This window comes from Manacus vitellinus, unplaced genomic scaffold (assembly GCF_001715985.3).
Source record: "Manacus vitellinus isolate BGI_N305 unplaced genomic scaffold, ASM171598v3 scaffold_8_pilon, whole genome shotgun sequence".
Lineage (NCBI taxonomy): Eukaryota > Metazoa > Chordata > Aves > Passeriformes > Pipridae > Manacus > Manacus vitellinus.
Genome location: NW_021940864.1, coordinates 11328768 through 11347230, shown reverse-complemented (window position 1 = coordinate 11347230; position 18463 = coordinate 11328768). Strand labels below are relative to the sequence as shown.

Below are 18463 nucleotides of genomic sequence, written 5' to 3'. Positions count from 1 at the left end.
TGAGCTATTACGGCTGGGAGTTTGATAATTTGTGAGTTACAGCCACTACAGCATGTCATTTCAGCCAATTGCCAGAAGCCATTAGGGCATCAGTGACCTCAGAGAAACCGTGGTGAGACAAGACTTGCTGCTGTCGCTGTCGGACTATCTCTCCCGTACGGTCACACTGCTGCCCTGGCTCTGCTACTCTCCTTCCCTGACCCTCCTGGCTAAAGAAAATACACCATTTAGCCCAACGAGCAATTCCATCACATTCTGCTCTCATCATTGCCCCTTCCAAATGCTAAAAGAGTGGTCCCAGCATAGCACAAAGCACAGAGTAGGAAAGGCTGCTCAAACATTGTCTTCTAACCATGACTCACTTTGTGACAGGCAACCACGCAGACAAAGCCACCAATTACCCCAAAAAGAGACCCTGTACTGGGAGTCACTGGAAGAAGCTTTCTGGAAAAAGTCCTTTCTGGAAAAAAATATCCCAGGTTTAAATTTACATACAATACGCTATGTCCAAGTCCTCAGTGGATTTAGCCATCTATTTGAAACGCACACAAAAAAAAGCAAGAATAAAAGAAATTTTATTTATCTTTTACTTTTATTTTTTTTACAAAAATAAACAATTTGAAAAACAAAAGCAAATTTTTTCCTGACTGTACAAACTACAAAACAGTATGACATTGGTCACTTTAGCATTTACTTTATTGCTTTCACTGAAAGCAAATTCTCTAGACACACCATGCCTGTAAGATGCATTTTATATAGAATTAAGGCTAGCATTCATTTGACATCATTAAGGTCATTTACTTCATTCACTCTAAGAATTAGCAAGCGATGCCTTAGAAAACCAAGGATCTGGTGATAAAAAGTACGAATAACTGCAAGATAGTAATTAACTTAGTACTGTTCCACCAGCTGGACTGCTTCAGCAGTCTGTCAAAGACGTGGCTTCCTGAACAATTCAAACTTGATTCAACAAAAGTCTTAAGCACAGGCTTAATTGTAAGCATATGCTTAGGCCTATCCAGCAAAGCACTTGGGTAAGTCCCTACCCTTTCAGTGGGACTTTTCATATGCTTATGTGATTTGCTGGATCTACAAAATGGCTCTTTCAAATTAAAAATGAAACTTTATGATAACACTGGAAGCAAAAATGAAAATTAGTTACAGTCTTGCAAATCTAAACATAACCAATTCCTTCCGTTTGACAAATATGCTGGCATTGCATATTCGATAGCTTTAACACAAATGCTGATTGTCCTCAGTAACGTTTGCTGTCCAGCATACAAACTGATACGCTCCAGTTACTCTGTTGTGATTGTATGTACCCAAATAAATGTCAGCATGGAGGATACAGACTTCCCATAGAAATTATCAACTTTCATCCCTGTACACACATGTATAGGTCAGAAATGTTGTGGTAACCTTGGTTAGAAAAGCTAGAGCTGCCAGGTGATTTGTAACCAAAATTATACTCTAACAGTGTATCATATCTTGTATTTTTGCTTTGCTTTTTCTTTTTCTTTTTTTTTTTTTTAATCACATTTTCAAAATGTTGTTTTATTGCACATTCATCCTGGTCACGCAGGTTTTTTCTTTAAAGTTTCCTTTAGCACTCTATAGATTAGAAAGAGTAATAGTGCAATTATTTCAACAGCCACAGCCATCTTCTACCTAACAGCTGCCTATATTTATACACAAACAGCTCTTATCACTCACATGTCAGACTGAGCCACTTTAGGTGTCAGTCTGTCACCTTCACATATGTTATTTTGTCAGGATCAGGTACAATATGATTTGAGGCCATCTTGAAGAAGACAAGCTGCCGACCTGCATCAAATAGGAAAGAGGGGAAAAGGAAAAAATATTTACAAGTGAGTAAAAGGTTGCCTATGTCAAAATATTGACATTGCAAATTCCAGTTAAACCTATGCACTCTTCAGGCAATGTGAGACTGAAGTCCTGCTTAACTTCAGCTGGTATAAATCTGAAATGCTTTTTTCTAAAATGATACCAAATTTCCTCCAGTTTCAGAATGTTTACTCTTACCTAATTACGGTCAAGATATAGCTATGCACAGCTAACACAGTAAATGAAGGAAAGATCTAAAGATATTAATACAAATTTCACATAATCTTTAAAAAAGTATTTTAACACTCTCCCACTGATACAGACAGGCTTGAGTTAAGGGCTTACATGAAGGCCATGGATTTGATTGTACAGGAGCAGAATCACATCTGCACACCTGAATCTTTCCAAAACTTCTCAGTGCAATGTACATTAAACATGACTTTCTACAAAATAGGTCTTGCTGATCACTTTGTAGCTCTGGGCTTTACACAAGCTGGAACAAGGTTTCTACTCCTCACACAAAAAGTAGCAGCTAGTGATAACAGCATGGGTAGTGTAAGGCACCTGCCACACCTATATCCTAGGCCAGTGGGAGCTGAGTTTTGGTATTTATGGGAGCCACAGCACAGTTGTTCTATCTCCCCACACTTACTGACCTGGCACCTTATTCACATCACTGCCTCCCAGCGAGCTCCTGCTGCCCCACAGACCTGCATCATCATTGCCTTTCCTTGCAGCAAAGACCACAGAGGTACTTTCCACATCTGTGTCCACAACCAGCCATTGTAGGAGAAAAACTCGCCCTGACTTCAGTGCAGGTTTTATCTTGGGGGAAGAGTACGAAAGAACATGGACTTGGTCCTCTGTACCTCACAGAAACGTCTTTTTTCTTTACTCTTGTGGGGTGCAGTTTGCTCAGGGCTAGTTTGCAGTTTGCAGCAGAGCTGGTCGGGCCCAGCAGCGGGGGCAAGGAGCTGCCCTGGGCACACAGGGAAGGGGTGTGGGGTTGTGAGACGGCTGCAGCATTCAGCTCTTTGAAACCCTCATCCATTCTGGAGCTGCAGCTGGTGGAAATTTTTAGCAGTGATTTGTAACATTTTTGTTTCTCAGATGGCTCTGGAGCTGCTTGAAATAGGCACAAGTCCGGTGCAGAAGCAGTGAGCTGGGGCCAATTCTATGCTTGATGTCAACTGGAACCGCCTGTCTGCCTTCAGGGGAACCACACTGGGACTGCCAGGCCCACAGACCTTTTGGAAAATGTATTTCTCTTTTCAACAAGTGTATTCCGTTAGACAAGAAAATGGTAGCAAATAGGATTTTCCCCTGGAAGCTCTACTTCTACCTCTATTTCTACTTCCACCTCTATTTCTACTTCCTCCTCTACCAGGCTTTAAACACTCTCTTCTCATTGTCCTTTAGCCAAAGCTCTACTCGTAGAAGCACAGTGTTCCCATCAGTGCTAGGGCATCTCTGACATCAGCTGGCAAGTCGCAGTTAGATACACACAACCTGTTTAGTTCTGTGTCGCACTGCAACAACCATATGGATTGGAAAGATTTATTAAATTCCAGATGTTGGACTGTGTCTTGCACATTTAACTGTGGAAACAGGTCACAGGTTTCATTTCTGCTGCTGTGTTTTAAAATAAAATTTCAGATCCTGTGGTTTGGTAACTTATGGTCCATGTGCTGTAGCCCAGTAGAGCCAGCTCCTAAGAGTCTGTCTGTAGGTTTCTGCTCCCCTGACTGCTGGCAAAGAGAAACCTCACCAAAAATGAAACTGCCTCAGCTCAAGCTCCAGAAACTACCTTACCTCTAGATGCTTGTGGCTCCCACAGTCCAGCACAACACACTCTTCAATCTGCATTAAAATGCTTAGCCAGAATAGGTGACTTGGATGCTGCTTTCTGCTCCACAGCATCCATGACCTACCTGTCCAAGTCGTCTGGTTAGTTAGGACAAAAGCTTTGCACTGGGAGTAGCTGTCACAGATCTCAATGGCTTCATTGACGTCAAACACGGAGAGGAGGCAGCCCTTGTGATGGTAAGATGGCCAGCATCTGTAGTTCTCATCAGGAATAAAAGCTTCAGGCACCCGTCTGTACTCTGCAAATAACCAGAGCAAAGCAATCGTTTTGAAAACTCCAGTGAACTGCTTGTTTTTAACAGACAAGGTTTATTTTGACAGCTTAGGAGTAGGATATATGATGGAAAAGCTGACGGGTTATAGTGTACCAGCCCTGGTTTACTCCCAAATGTGTTTATAGCTCTGCACCTTACTTTCCTTTTCCTTTCCTCCTTTCTTCTTCTCACCTTTTTCTCCAGAAAGTGTCTGTAAATAAACAGTCTGTGCACAAAACCCTCCCCACTGCATAGGCGAGGCTTTGGTTTTATTAGGAGTTTTACAGGAAGAATGTCCCATTGAATAAACAGCATCCACTTGAATGAACTGACTCACTGTCCTACTTCTCAACAGTGAGCAGGATTGTCGGGGTGAGACCTGACCAGGCGTTCACAGCCCTCCCTCTCCCTCAGAAGGGCATGCTATTTTTCTCCGGCTCCTTTAGAGAAGGAAGAAAAGACAGGCTTTTAATTGAGCAAACATTTTTTGCTTGCTCAGATTAGGACAAAAGAGGAGTCACTCGATGGACCTCTGAAGAGAAGGGGTAAAAAAAGTAGTGGGAGCATGTCAGCGTGGTCCTCGCCCAGCGCCTCTGCGCTGCCCCGCCGACTGCTCCTCTCCCTTGGCTGCCGTTCAGTCTCACTTGCCTTTATGAGCTGCCTCTTGTTCTCTGTTCACAGCTCCTCTCACTTTCCCAGCCACTGACGGGGGTTTCTCTAATGAATGCATCAGCAAATTCAACTAATCATTATAAACATTTCTATTTAGCATCCAGACGCACAAATTAATGGTTCCCTCCTGTCTCTCCCCTCCATGTCCTATTCAAAAAACTAAATACATTTTATATTTCTTCTAATTTTATCTATTATGAAAACCAGCCGCCTACTCTGACTCACAGCCTATTCTTAAGTCACTTTGGTTCAGGCATTTTCAGCCTGCCTTTGCTGATTCAGTTTGCTAATATTTCATACAGCACATTGTACAAACACCACCAAGTCAAAAGTGAGTGTGTCTACTACTCTAAACTGTCAGTATTTCAACCGGGAAAAGAAGTACACTTCCGCAAGTGCTCATTCACACCACACAGTCTGGAACAGTGGGAAATAAATGTAGTAAATGCATTCTATTTTAAGCCTTGGCTCATTAAAAGTATCATAAGAAACATTCCTAACCAAGAAGCAAAATCAGAGCTGATCATGTCCCAGTTAAATAAAAAGCAAAAGAATTTTCATAATTCAAACATAGATTCATGCACAAGAAGAAAAAAAAATCAAAATGTAGTTCCAGACTACAAATGGTCATTTCTCTATCAAAAATATATATGCATTTCTTCTGAATTCAAATCAGAGCATAAATCAAACTGCTACTGTCTGGATGGGTAAAGTCCCTTTTTTCCCAATTTCTCAATCAACTGTAGTGTAACAACAATTAAATGTAACAGAATAATATTTTCTTATCTCCATACAGCAACTGCTGAGTATTGATTTGTACCTAACAGACAAGGTCAGTAAAATGATGTGCACAAATTAAAAGCAAAAAAAATCAATTCACTGCAGTTAGCACCATATGTAATAACCATTTGTATCAGCATACATGCCACGTTGACTAGATATAAAATATGATTATTCGCAACTCCTCTTTGCACACAATGGAAGCAAAACTCAACATTGCATTGTGCCAAGTCCCACAGCACTGTGGACATTCACAGAAGGATGGTCCTTGCTGTGGCAGTAGAAGATGAAGCAGCTGCCTGATTCTCTGTGTCAGCAAGGAGTGTGCCTGGCCCTTCCCCATGGCACTTTTGGAGTCCAACAGGCTCCGCTCGGGGGCTGGGAGCGAGTTGCAGGATCCCTCAGCACATCATCGTGGCACTACACAGAGCAGCCTCATATCACATTGTGTATTTTTCTCCATGCAAGCAAGAAGCCCGTCTGGAAGATCCCTATTTTGAATTATTATCCAATCTTAAACTCTTCTGAGCACAAATGTGCTTCTCAGTACACCAACAGCACTTTCCTTCTTCTCACCACTGCTCCTGACACTGCTGTCAAGGGTTAGGCTCTTGGCTGATGCAAACAGACTTCAAAAGAGTAGCAATGATTTACATGACCTGAGGCTCTGTCAGAGGTAGGAGATAAAGTTCTCCCTTTCCATTGACTTTTTCAAGGTGACCAAGCCTAGTAAATCATTTGGGCAGCATGAACACATTAATCAAGAGAGTTGGGCCAACAATAACTGCAATAGTGATGGTAAGGTCCTGGTTTGCGGGTGCAAGAGAGGATGGAAACAGCCATGCCAGTACTCAGGGTGGTCTCACCATGCAGCAGAGTCCTGTGGCTGTCCCTACTCTCCTTGCTGCTCCCTGCAAGCTCCTACACGAGGGAAAGCCACAACCATCTCCAATGACTCATGGGAACAGGGCAGGATAACAGGTACACAGCAGCATGACCCACATGCAAAGAGCATTTTCCTTTGGTTGTGAGATCATCAAGCACCAGACAGGTGAAAATACAGCCACTGGAGTCTAAGTGAAAGCACACAGTCATACAGGCTCCAAAAACACAGCCTCTGGCAGGCCCTCAAACTGGCACGGACCGCTGAATGCCTGCAGTCTGGGGATCTGAGTCTCCTACCTATGCTGCCTGCAGGGAGGGGAGTGGGATGCAGTGAGGGGGAAAGGCAGGAAGACAGCCTCTCTCCTCACTTGCATGGCAGACAGCAGGAATGGCTGTCTAGGATCGCCTTTCCTCGGGAGCATCTCGATGGGAAGGCAGCCAGAAGAAGCAGATAGTGGGATACACGATGGCCTGGTTCATGCACCCTGGTTCATGCTCCCAAACCAGCCAGGCACTCCCACTGCCCTGGAAAGCCAACACGGGATCTCCTCTTAATCTATTACAGTCAGAACTGCTCAGAAACTCATTGCAACACCAGCCAAGGGCCGGTCTGGGAAAACTGTATTTGTGTTCAAAACTCTCTCTGTCTCGAGCACAGCAAGGTAGCTGCCTTGCTCATTTGCACAGCGAATCACTGAAATCTCTTGCTTGCACAGTGACTATTTAGGGAGCTGACCCTTTAGCTCTCATATGTATGAGTTGCAAAGAATGGTGCTCCTCTCACATGAACTAGAAGGACCCTCCCGAAGGATGCTCCTCCCTTGAGATGTGCCCCAGCAATGACAATAGCTTCAGCCCTCTGGAGAGTTAGGCTTCCCCTTCACTTTAAATTATCATCTTAGTCGATACAGCGCAGTTACTCACTCAATTAAGCAATATTCCAATGATTTAAAGACAGCTCCAGCTCAGGTTTTTGTCCTGCCAAGACCTAAAACTTGCTTAAATGGAGTCCTTGGAATTTGAAGGCTCACAGCAGTAAATCACATCATAAAAAGGTCAAAGTTCTGGTCGATTTCCAGACTAATGGTGTTTAAAACCAATAAATGCTTGCCTAATACTATAAATGCAGCCATAAATTTACACTTTTGCGTACATACACATAGCTTGACACAGAGTACATAAAGTCTATCAAGGTAATGGCAAGGAGAGAAATGCAAGGAGTTCCTACTCATATCACAAAAGAAAAAGAATCCTTTCCTGCATCTACTAATTTTGTGAGGATTGAAGCAAAGAAATGCAGTGCAGTAAGCTTGATTTTGATGTCTCTTATAATGGATTTACTCCGGCTTAATATATGGGAGCTAATACAGAAGCTCGCAGTTACACAAATAAATCCTACTGCGAAACATTTTTCTGACGTGTAAACATTTTTAAACTTCAAAATATCTTCCTATGTTGAATATGGCCAATCCTCAGAAGTCTGGGTTTGTGATATTTTCAGTAGTTTTAAAATGGTTTTAAGAGCCTGTTCTGATCAATCAAAACAGGCCAAAATCTTCTCAGAAGCTTCTTAGCATGCTAGCCAGCCCCTATGATGGCCACAGTGATACTCAAACCAAGTTCACTTACTTGTTGTGACAAGTAAGAGAGGCATCTTTAAAAGCAATTTGCAGCATCTCTGACCAGTGCAACAGCTATTAAAAAAAGCCAATGCTTTAAATTCTTATTCTAAACTTTTTTCCATGAAAAATCACCTGCATTGTTCCAAAGCCAACTACAATCTATAAACATACTCGTTTTGACTGTACTAGACTGAATTATATAAAGAACTCCACAAGTATATAATAAACTATGTGAAACCGCCTGTGGTTTCCCCCTGTTAGCCTGTCTGAATCACCCTAAATCTGACTTTAATCAGTCCTAATGACCGTTTATTTCAGCCACAGCAGCCAGAATGCATTTTTACTACCAACTACAGCTACTTGTTGGAAATTTGCCCAGTTTTCTTTTCTAGTTATCACCTGCCAATACACCGTGGGTCAATGACACAAACGTAGCAATGTTCATCCTTGAGAGAGAAATCATGTTGCTCCTTTTTCTCCCTCCTTTTTTCCTCCGCTCTCAAGAGGAACACTGGCAGTCCACTCTGGAATTGCTTTTAATTGCTTTGCTTACAAGAAAGCAGAAAGAGCCTGATCTTGCCAATATCAGCAAAAAGTGGTACTGAGCAGTGTTTTGCTCTACAAACAGTCCCCTCTGATTCCCAGGGAGCTTATGGAGAACAGAATCACATCCTAAACAGACAATAATACACTTATGTTTTTAGTACGCTTCATTTTATGCTGAAATTTTCCTCATGTTTCAGTACCTCACATTTAAACATGCTTCTGAAAATGAGCCCTGCAAAGCCCTATGCACAGTTTGCTGCAGAAAGCTATTTTTTGGTATGTCTGAGAAAATGAGAGGGTAGGCGTATTCCATGTGTCTCTGCTTTCAATCATTTCTGACGCATCCCAACTGTTTGGAAAGACACGCTGGCCAGGCAGGACATGGGCTTGCTGTCAGACCAGGAGATAGCCCTACTTCTTTGGTGAGTATTTCTGTCCTTTGACTGCTTCCTGTGTGCAGGCTGGAAGCAAAGTGAGGCTTGTCTCTTTTTATGCGCTTCCATTGTGCTTACAGTAGAGCCATATTTAAATCGGTATGCAAGCTGTCACCGAAACACAAATAAATAAGGAGAAGAACGCCATGTTCCCTTACATTTTATTCCTGTTAACATGACACAGCTGGAGCATTTTTCCTGCCTCATACCCCCCATCCCAGGGCTGCTCAGTGGGCTGTGGAGCTGCTCCATACTCACAACCACCCCTGCAGCACACACTGATTTACTGAAGGCAATTAGCCCAAAATGATCCTACAGATACTTATACACGTAAAAAACAATGATGCTGATGGTAGACAAACTAGGAGTTGTCTAGGGTCATGTGTGCACGGTATTTAAGCTTGAAGACAGTTGCCTACGGGGTTTATAAAAGACATTTGGTCTTTAGTGTTCTGGAAAGGAACTGAGGACCTCAGCAGAAGGTATTCTACTGTGCACTGCTAAGTTGGACATGAAGTTTAGCAACAGCAGAACACATTGCTCAGTGAACAGGACACATGGTTTTCACCATGGTGGAGACACATGTGAGCAACACAGCCCCACTGTACTGCCAGTGTCGTCTGGGTGCAAAGGAACCTGCTCCCGTATTCCCAGGTGCTGGAACTGCCCAGCTACTGATGTGAGAGCCTTCCATGCAAGGCAGGGTGTAGAGGCTGACTTTCTGCCCATGCATAAAACCCTGCGCACCTTTCCCCCTCAGCCTTGAGGTCTCTGGGAAAGGAACACGAAAGGCACAAGTGTCAGATAAAGCAGAAATCTGGGCTGCAAGGACTAAGCTGCAGTACGTTCCCAGCTGAACCTTCAAGCACCATCAGCAGCATACTTTTAGCCTTTCCATTGTGGCCTGCCACAGGATATACAAACTGCCTCCAACAATATTTCAGCAGCCTTGCAAAATGTCTCTCTCTCACACAGATGTGCACAAACACACATCCCCCCCCAGTTTCAGTAATTCTTGGGTGGATTTACAATTTCCTAAGCAGGTTGCTATAGTGACCCTGCAGAATATTTTTTTCAAAACACTGTTGTACTGTAAATATTTACATACAGCATAATCTTGCCAAATTGTCTTGAGACAAAAGAAAACAAAGTGTCTTTGCTTTATGTCCAGCCTTTCAGTTTTTTTAGCTTTGAGAATGTACTTTCAGCTAACAACAGCAGCTAATTATGCCTTTCTGCAGGCTTGCACGCCCCCAGACCTAATAATGGGTCATCTATTAGCTTTAATGAATAACAAAGCTATCCAATTTACTAGTGTTAGCTGATTTCATGCATTTCTGAGTAAATTCTTAGCTAACTGAACGGCTGAGGCTTAGCTCAAGGGCCAAATACTCAGTACAAATCACTGTCACTTGATTGAAGTGATAAAAATGTTGATACCAGGGCATGACTTTACTGATGAACATCAGTAGGGTTTTTTTATAGTCTTCTTAATCTGGATAATTAATGGAATTATTTAATCACTTTTAGATAAAATATGTCAGAAGAAATACATGGTTTCTGTTTTAATTCACATTCTTCTGGATTACAGCAAGAGAGGCCAACAGTCAATGGAATATAAAAGTATTTGTTTGTGGTGTTGTTTTAAACACTGCAATGTTCCTATATCAACGTTAACAGTAGTGTGATTTATGATTACAGAACACATACATAGCTATCGAATGTCTGCTGCGCCTCTACTCCAAGATACTAAACCAAAGTCCAGAGCATAATATAATTTACAGCACTATAAAATCTTTACAACTGAAGCACAGTGAAAGCTTAATATCCAAGGCCTTCTGTAATATGACTATGTCATCTTGTTAAACTTTATTTATGGGAACACTAGGGCTGACAAGAACTTTCTTCGTGTCACTTCCCTACTGCTTATCAATATCACCTTTCTCACTTTGTGGTGTTCACAGGAGGAGGTCTTCCTTTCAAAAATGTGAGTTCAAATAGATAACACGCTGTTTCCTCAAAGTTCATGTTTTAGTTACAGCCTTAGATCACTTGCCCAAGATCATGATCTCCTTTTTCCTACTACAAATTTACAATGCTCTATCCAAGACAATGCGTAATTCCAAGCATTTAGACCTAAGGCAAATTCTGAAGCACCACTACATAAACCTTCTGTAGCTTCTTTTCAGAAACAAAACCAAACCTTGTAATTCTTGGATCTGAATTCTCCTCCAGTTCTGCTTTTAGGATTTCAAAATAGATTGTACACCAGAAAGGTCTTATTTTGTCACAACCCCTCAGATGCCAGGAGACTGGCAATTCTTGCCATTTCTACTATTCATGAAAGCAAAAATCCTGGGAGCAAGTCACCTTGTAAGTTTTCCATCATCCAGAGCAAAACTGATGCAAACTTGTGCCTCCACGATTTTGGCACACCACCAGATGAATGCAAAGCTGACTAACTCTGATCTGGCCTGAGAACCAAATGATCATCTCTAGTTTTATCTTAATTTAGCACTCAGTTGAAAAACACTCTCCTTGAACTTTCACTATGCTGCAGAGCAACACAAGAAAACATTTTATAAAATCCCACAATCTTAAAAATACTTTTTGGCCCAAAGAGAGCCAAAGGAGGACCTCAGCTGACATCTTGGGAAAGTATCACAGTTCTTCCTTTTAATTCCTGTCTATTCCTCTACTAGTCACCAAGATTAATACAAAATATTTAATCTGCTCAACTGTTCAGCCTTGGTTTCGGTGGCCAGGATGCCATGCTCAGTTGGCAGCATCCTGCCAGTGGAAGAGGTTGATCGCTTGGACACCACTCCCTTGCAAGAACACCTGTCACCCTCTCCTGCAACTTCACTGTTCAACAGGAGAATTTCTCATTCCATTATCTCTGGATAATTTCTAATTAATAAATTCTAATTCCAGAATCTCTGGATTGAGGACATTAAAAATTAATTCCAGCATGGTATTACCAGTCAAATATAAGCTGAGGAAAGAATATGTTTGGAATAAAAATGATACAAATGGGTATGTAGGCGTATTTTTACCCTCCTGATATGACTTCATACTTTTCTGGCAAGCAAAGGGAGCCTTAAAATAGAAATAAGTTACAACACCTTCTCTGTTTGGTTAAAGTAGCCTTAGAACAAACAAGAAACAGGCCTGCACATCTTAAACGCATGGCAGTTAGGGCTAAGAACACATCTCTTTTAAGTGTAGTTTCCAGTAAGATACCCAATTCTTCAGGCTTGCCATTGGTTGAGAACATTTTCCTATCAAGGAATTCAGTATTACACGCAAGGTATTTAATGTAGATTAGCCAAATATGCCACATCCAGAGATTTTCAACATCTTTGGTCACATTGTAGAGTGTCCAAGTCCATGACCAGTGTCCTACAAATAAAAAAGGGCTCCTTGCAGAACAGGGAGCTAACTAACCACGAACATGGCTAGCACATTCTGTGTTATATTATCCAGGACTCTACAGAATTAAAATAACACAAAAATGTGTAATTATTACAGTAGCCAAATACACATGGAGCTCTGCTCCATATCAGTAGAAACCTGCACTGTTACATTTACTACCGCTGTCCAAAGCTTCTCTCCTTGAGATTCTTTATAAACATGACAGACCTCTAAAATCCAAAACTTCATCTTGTCCTGATATAGCAATTAGATCTCGAATCAACCAGCACCATAGAACAACTTCAGCCCTCCTGGCACTTCTTCAACAAAGGACGTGTTTGTACTATTGATTGTACTGCTGAAAATAATTTTGCTGTGTTGACAGGCATCACTCAGCACAGATTGTGATGAAAACCTGAAAATTAGAAAGTTAAACGAACACCTGCAACAATTTTCCTGCCAATTTTACAACAAAATAAATATTGAATTATTCTGATAAGTGGGTCAAATTCATCCATGGTATCATGGCCCTTTGAGGTTAACAGCGCTATGACCAGAATGACTCCTGTGTTTCTTTCACTGAGCAAATGCTTCACTGAACTTTTCAAATCCCCTGTGCCAACATTCATCTTCATTTAGAACCCATCTTTCCCTCTTTACTGAGCTTTTGCAGCAAAGCCATAACTTTCCTATCAACTTGTTGTCAATTATGTTGACAGTTTGACATGAATATTGTACATACACAAAAATAATTTGCAAAACAGCTTTTACAATTGTTGGACTTAACAGTCATTTTCAGCATACATAATCTCCTTTAACGTGTTCAATTCCTCAGTTACCCCTTCTAGGAAGACTGTGGCTCACTTCATACCACAGTTTCAATAGCATGCAGAAATTTTATGAAAAAGATACTATTATGCAGTTTTGTTCTCATCCTGTCCTTTTTTTCTATTATTCTATTACTAGCAGAAGCTGAGGAACACACTTTTTTTCTCTCGCAAAGGAAGTAAAAATTTTATTCTTCCCATCTACAAGTGCTTATGTTACAAGAAATACCTTTAAGTTACAGGAAATCCATGGAGGGTTACCACATCTTGGTTAGATTCTCTGCAATATATGTTTAGGCAGGTTCTGATACTCCCAACAGCAATGTGTGGATGTGATGAAATGCATTTTCCATAAATCTGTCAAGGAGAGCAATGCTCCCTTTGGATTTCCTTGTTCCCATTACAGCCTGTTCACACCTATGGATGTCCAGCTACATCATTCAGTGAGAAGGGTTTGAGAAAGCTCCAGGAATCAAAAAACAGATAAAATACTATCACATGCCTAATTTCAAGGGCCATTGAGCCCTGTTTTCTGCACATTTACCCTTCCAAACCTCAAAATAAAGACAAAGTCTCAGATTTTAAGTTTCAAGAAAGACCAATTTACCAGCTTTTGGCATCCGGGTTGTGTTCTGTAGGTACTCCCCACTCTTATACAGATTCAAAACTTTCTCCAGCTGAGCAGCTGTCTCATCTATTCCCCAGTGAAGTTCTCCTTCAAAAGTATAGAAAAAGAATGAGTTAGATGAGGAGTATCTTGCATAGGACAAAATGAGATTGCATTTGAGTAAAGCCCTAAGCATCAGAGACCTGTGGTGCCCTGCTCCATGGCAGTGTTGTGATGTGGACATGAAATCCTTGAGTTACTACAAATCAGGTTTCACACCTGACATGACCCAGGCATGTCAGAGGCTGGCTCATCCAGCTGGGAATCCCAGGCCTGTGGGCAGAAAACACTGAGGTGAGCTCCCCACAAGGGATGAACTTCAGCCAACTACAGGGAACTCCAAAGCTTTGCTTGTTAATTAGCTATAGCCCAGCATCATTAATTTCCCCCTTTGATGCACAGTGGAACAATGAACTGAAAAACCCCTGAATCAGATTTACAGGCACATGCAACTACTCAAAGGCTCTACCTTGGTAATCAGTAAACATCTACGGCAACATCACTTGCCTCTGGCTTCTGAGGTATAAACCACCACTTGTATCATTGGCAATGGGGAAGTATTCTGGGTTTTACCACTAAAATTTCTCTTTTTAGGGACAGAAGTACTTCCAGGACCCAAAAGGAATTGCATTCTGATGCAGTTCACCCCAGTGCTGAGGTGTCAGGATGAAGCAAATACCTCTGTGAAGCCTAGATTAAAATCTCAAAATGGGATTTCTCTGGTGTATGGGGCCCTTCTTGCCTTCTCTGTACAGGAGTAATTTTACCATGGATAGAAAAACAATCTGGTTCTATTGCAGTGAGCATAAACACAGCACCCTCCCCATCTCAAACACGGGAGTCACATTGAAAAACTAAGTACTTGGCATTACTATGTTTATTGTCATTACCTGTTGCATTGACTATCTTATCCAATAATGGTCTCAGTGAGGATGGAGCACTGTGTGGAAGAAGATAGGTAAAAAAAAACCTGCAATAGAAAAGTAACCCATATTGAAACTGTTTTTTAAAGAATTAAAAAAATGTCTGGTAACTCCTGAACAGCATAAGGAATAAAATTCCTATTGCTTATATGCCAGTGACCTATTCAGGAAATATAACCATATTCTATAGTCAAATAAATACATAGCTGAGACTATTCACACAGCTGTCTGGCATACCTAGACTACGCTGTTACACACAAGGCTGCCTTGTACCTACATGTAAATGTTCCATTAATATAGCAATTTGCTGTGAAGCCCCATGGATGACTATTTGCAAAGTTGTCTGTACTTTAACAAACTAAAAAGCAGTCAATCCCAGAAGTCTTGGGTTTGGGTTTTTTTTCAAACCCTGAAAGTGCATAAATCATATTTCTATTAATTTCAAATAAATTACTATTATTTTCTTTTCTACAGTTTTGTTATATTTCTCAACTAATTGACAGGAGAAAGCCTTCTTCTACTGTTTTAACCCCACTGGAATACATACAGAATGTCCTCTCTATTCTCATTATTTATCTATATTCAAGGTGCATTCATGTAGGTATTCACTGATGGATGTATAATCACAGAATCACACACACAGAATCACAGAATGGGTAAGGTTGGAAAACACCACTGGAGGTCAGCTAGTCCAGCCTCCCTGATCAAGCAGGGACCCCCAGAGCATGTTACTTAGGATTGTGTCCAAATGGTTTTTGAGTATCTCCAGAGAAGGAGAATCCACCACTCCACTTTAGTATTTTTAGTTACAAAAGAAAAAACAATATGCCTTTACCACCACTTGTAGTACATTTAATTTTCATATTCTTCCTTTAAAGTTCTATTACTCTTCCAATATTACTACATATTGCAACAAACTCAGTGTCATAGAAACCTAAGATGGAGATGGACAGTTCATGATCAACAATATAAACAGAACTATTGGACATAAATATTAGCTGAAGAAAAGAACATGAACGCAACTGAGAAATTTCCATGCTTCACATCTAACTTGCAAAGCAAAGTAAACACTTTTTCATACACAAGACCACCCTGTCAAATGGAAATCCCCAGGGACTCATACTCGAGGGAGACCAGCAGATGCTTTACATTAGCACAAATTAAGAAATTAGGTTACTGATATCAAAAATTCATCATAGATGAAGGTATTATTGAGCTGAAATTCTAATTATACAATGAATGTTTCCTTGAAATTGTACCTCCCTTTTTCATCCCTTACAAAAATAGTATTTATGATTTTCCCAACTGGGATTATCCCCTTGTAGGTTTCCTTAACAGTGAGTATAAAACAGGCAATGTAAATACATACAGATATCTGAAGAGCAGCACATTTGTGATGAATAATTTGTCTGGTAAATTTTACCTCACTGTTTTTGCTTAGAAATTACCCCTAAAGCAGAGTCCAACTGATTGTAAATAGTTCTTTGCAAAAATTCAGTAGCTGTCATTTACTTTGCTAAATGCTGGCTGGAAGCAAGTCATGGAGGTTATTGTTTTTCCATGGCTACAGAAATATATGACTTGTTCTAACGCAAACACCCACATGAGAAATTCTGACATGTATAGACACTGGCGTCGGCACAACTTAATTGCAGAAACATTTGTTATTCATCGATTCCAGGGCCAGTGGCATCCCTTGTGATCTGCATAACACAGACTGTCAGATCTTTTTACATTTGTTCCTACAAATTGTTTCTTTTTGAGAACTATCTGATCTTAATTTAAGGTTTGTCAATGATGGAGAATTCCTTTCAGCCATTGGTTACTACTTCAAAATATTAATTATGCTTACTTTCAAAACTGTCCAGTGCTTTGAAAACTGTTCCCCCAAACATTTGGATGAAAACCCATAGAGACACATTTGTGACAGGAGGTAACCATCTGAAAGTCATGATGGGCCAGTTCTTGCATAGTAAAGGTTTTTCCCAAATATTTTCTCTCCTTTAATTATTTACCTCATAAAGAAACCAGCTAGATAGACTAAGTATGCTTTCAAGGCTAGGGCGTGCTATGTTTGACAATTATAGGGTGTTTATGCATTGTTCGACATATTGCTGCTTCTACCTAACAGCACCAGCAACCCTTTACTGAGATTAGCCTCTAAGCCTAGAACAACAGAGTGCATCCATGAAAATAAGAAATTTAGTAGCCTACCCCTAATGAAGTGAGGATTTCACCTTCTGAGACAAGTGCATAGGGTTTGTCCTAATGCCCTAGCGTGGGTGGTCACAGCCTACCATAACATGCATCCACTGTTCAACAAAACCCCACTGTCTCTATCAAATTAAGTTAAAACAGGAGCTGAAAACACTGGGGCACTGTGTGTGCAATACATGCTGGTGAGTGGTTCAAAGGCAATACTAAAAACTGTAATAGAAAAAGACCACTTCCTTCAGCATGACCAGCAACCTGCCACAAGCCCACCACACCACAGACATATCCCCACTTACCACCGAGATGGATGGGTGCCTACTAAAGGTTTCTTAGCCAGACCAGTAAAACAGTCTTAACCAAAAGCTAGCAAGCTAAGCAAGATCTTTAAGCCAAGCAAATGGAAATGGAAACTTTTGCAGGACACACTAAATACTGCACTGCACAACTGCAGATGGCTGTCATGTGGTGCAGCCCATTTCAGTGTGGTCAGCTAATGCAACACACATGCCAGTGAGTGCCCTGAGACCAAAGCGGAAGGCTCTCTTTGGAGCAGCCTCTCCTCACTGTGGTCTGGCAGGCAGTGAATGGCATGATACTTGAAAGGGAAGTCTAAGAAATGAGCACACCATTATGACTCTGCTCTGAGATCTCCATCTTCCTATCTGGATCAGACAAGGCAGCCGCCTGTCCCAGCAGTGCTCAAACAGAGCAGCAGCAGCAGGAGGAGCATGGCACTGAGCATCCCACTACTGAGTCCCTGGAATGCAGTGACACAGCTCCCCCAGCATCCCCTTCGAGGGGAGTGATGGCCAGTGGGGAAGATCTGAGACCACAAACACAAAACCACTGCCCAGAGGGGCTCAGTTGTAAATCTGGAGGCGCCTTTAAAGTCAAATTTCAAACATGGATGCATCAGCTGAACACTTTCTTCAGCGTGGCCAACTGGTCCAGCATGACCCATCATCTATGTGTCCCCCACTGTGAGCATGACACTGGGAGCGAGTCCCCCAGCTTCTGCCCACAGAGACCACAGAGACCAAGGGCTGGGAGGGGAGGGTGAAAAGACCACCTCTTGCTTTATAAGGTTTGGGCTTACACCCCAGATTTTCAGCAACTGAGGGCGGTTTTGGCAGCCCTATGGCTGCACCAGGGCTGCTATCACCCCACCATGGCAGGCTTTGGCAAGGTGAGGAGCATTAAGCCAGAGTGCAGGATGTGAACTGAGCTCTAATTCTGCCTCTGAAATCAGCCCTTTACTGAGCTGGTGGTGGAAAACACATGATGACCCTTCTTAACTCGCACCAAAGAAGAGCTGCTGGAATCATCCCACCACAGAGCTTGTGGGCCCCCAGCTCCACAAGTGCTTCTGCTTCGCTCCCATGAAAATCTCTACCTGTGTGAAGAATTCAGTCTGATTCTGTGTTGTCTTTCAGCCAACACACTGAGTGGTGAATCACACTCAGAGTATGCAAAACTTTTCAAAAGTTATAAATGCTACATGTTTTCAAAAATTA

The 18463-nt window shown here is 41.6% G+C and overlaps 1 protein-coding gene across 1 annotated transcript in view; it reads right to left on the bottom strand.

The window, feature by feature from the left end:
* Nucleotides 1-559: 559 nt before the first annotated feature.
* Nucleotides 560-18463, bottom strand: part of PKDCC (protein kinase domain containing, cytoplasmic) — a 32783-nt gene continuing 14879 nt past the window's right edge. The window contains exons 4-7 of the mRNA XM_029965100.1: nucleotides 14703-14782; nucleotides 13753-13860; nucleotides 3777-3950; nucleotides 560-1824 (exon numbers count right to left, since the gene is read on the bottom strand). Of these exons, the coding sequence (XP_029820960.1) occupies nucleotides 1739-1824; nucleotides 3777-3950; nucleotides 13753-13860; nucleotides 14703-14782 (448 nt within the window). The 3' untranslated portion in view covers nucleotides 560-1738. The remainder of the gene's footprint in view (nucleotides 1825-3776; nucleotides 3951-13752; nucleotides 13861-14702; nucleotides 14783-18463) is intronic.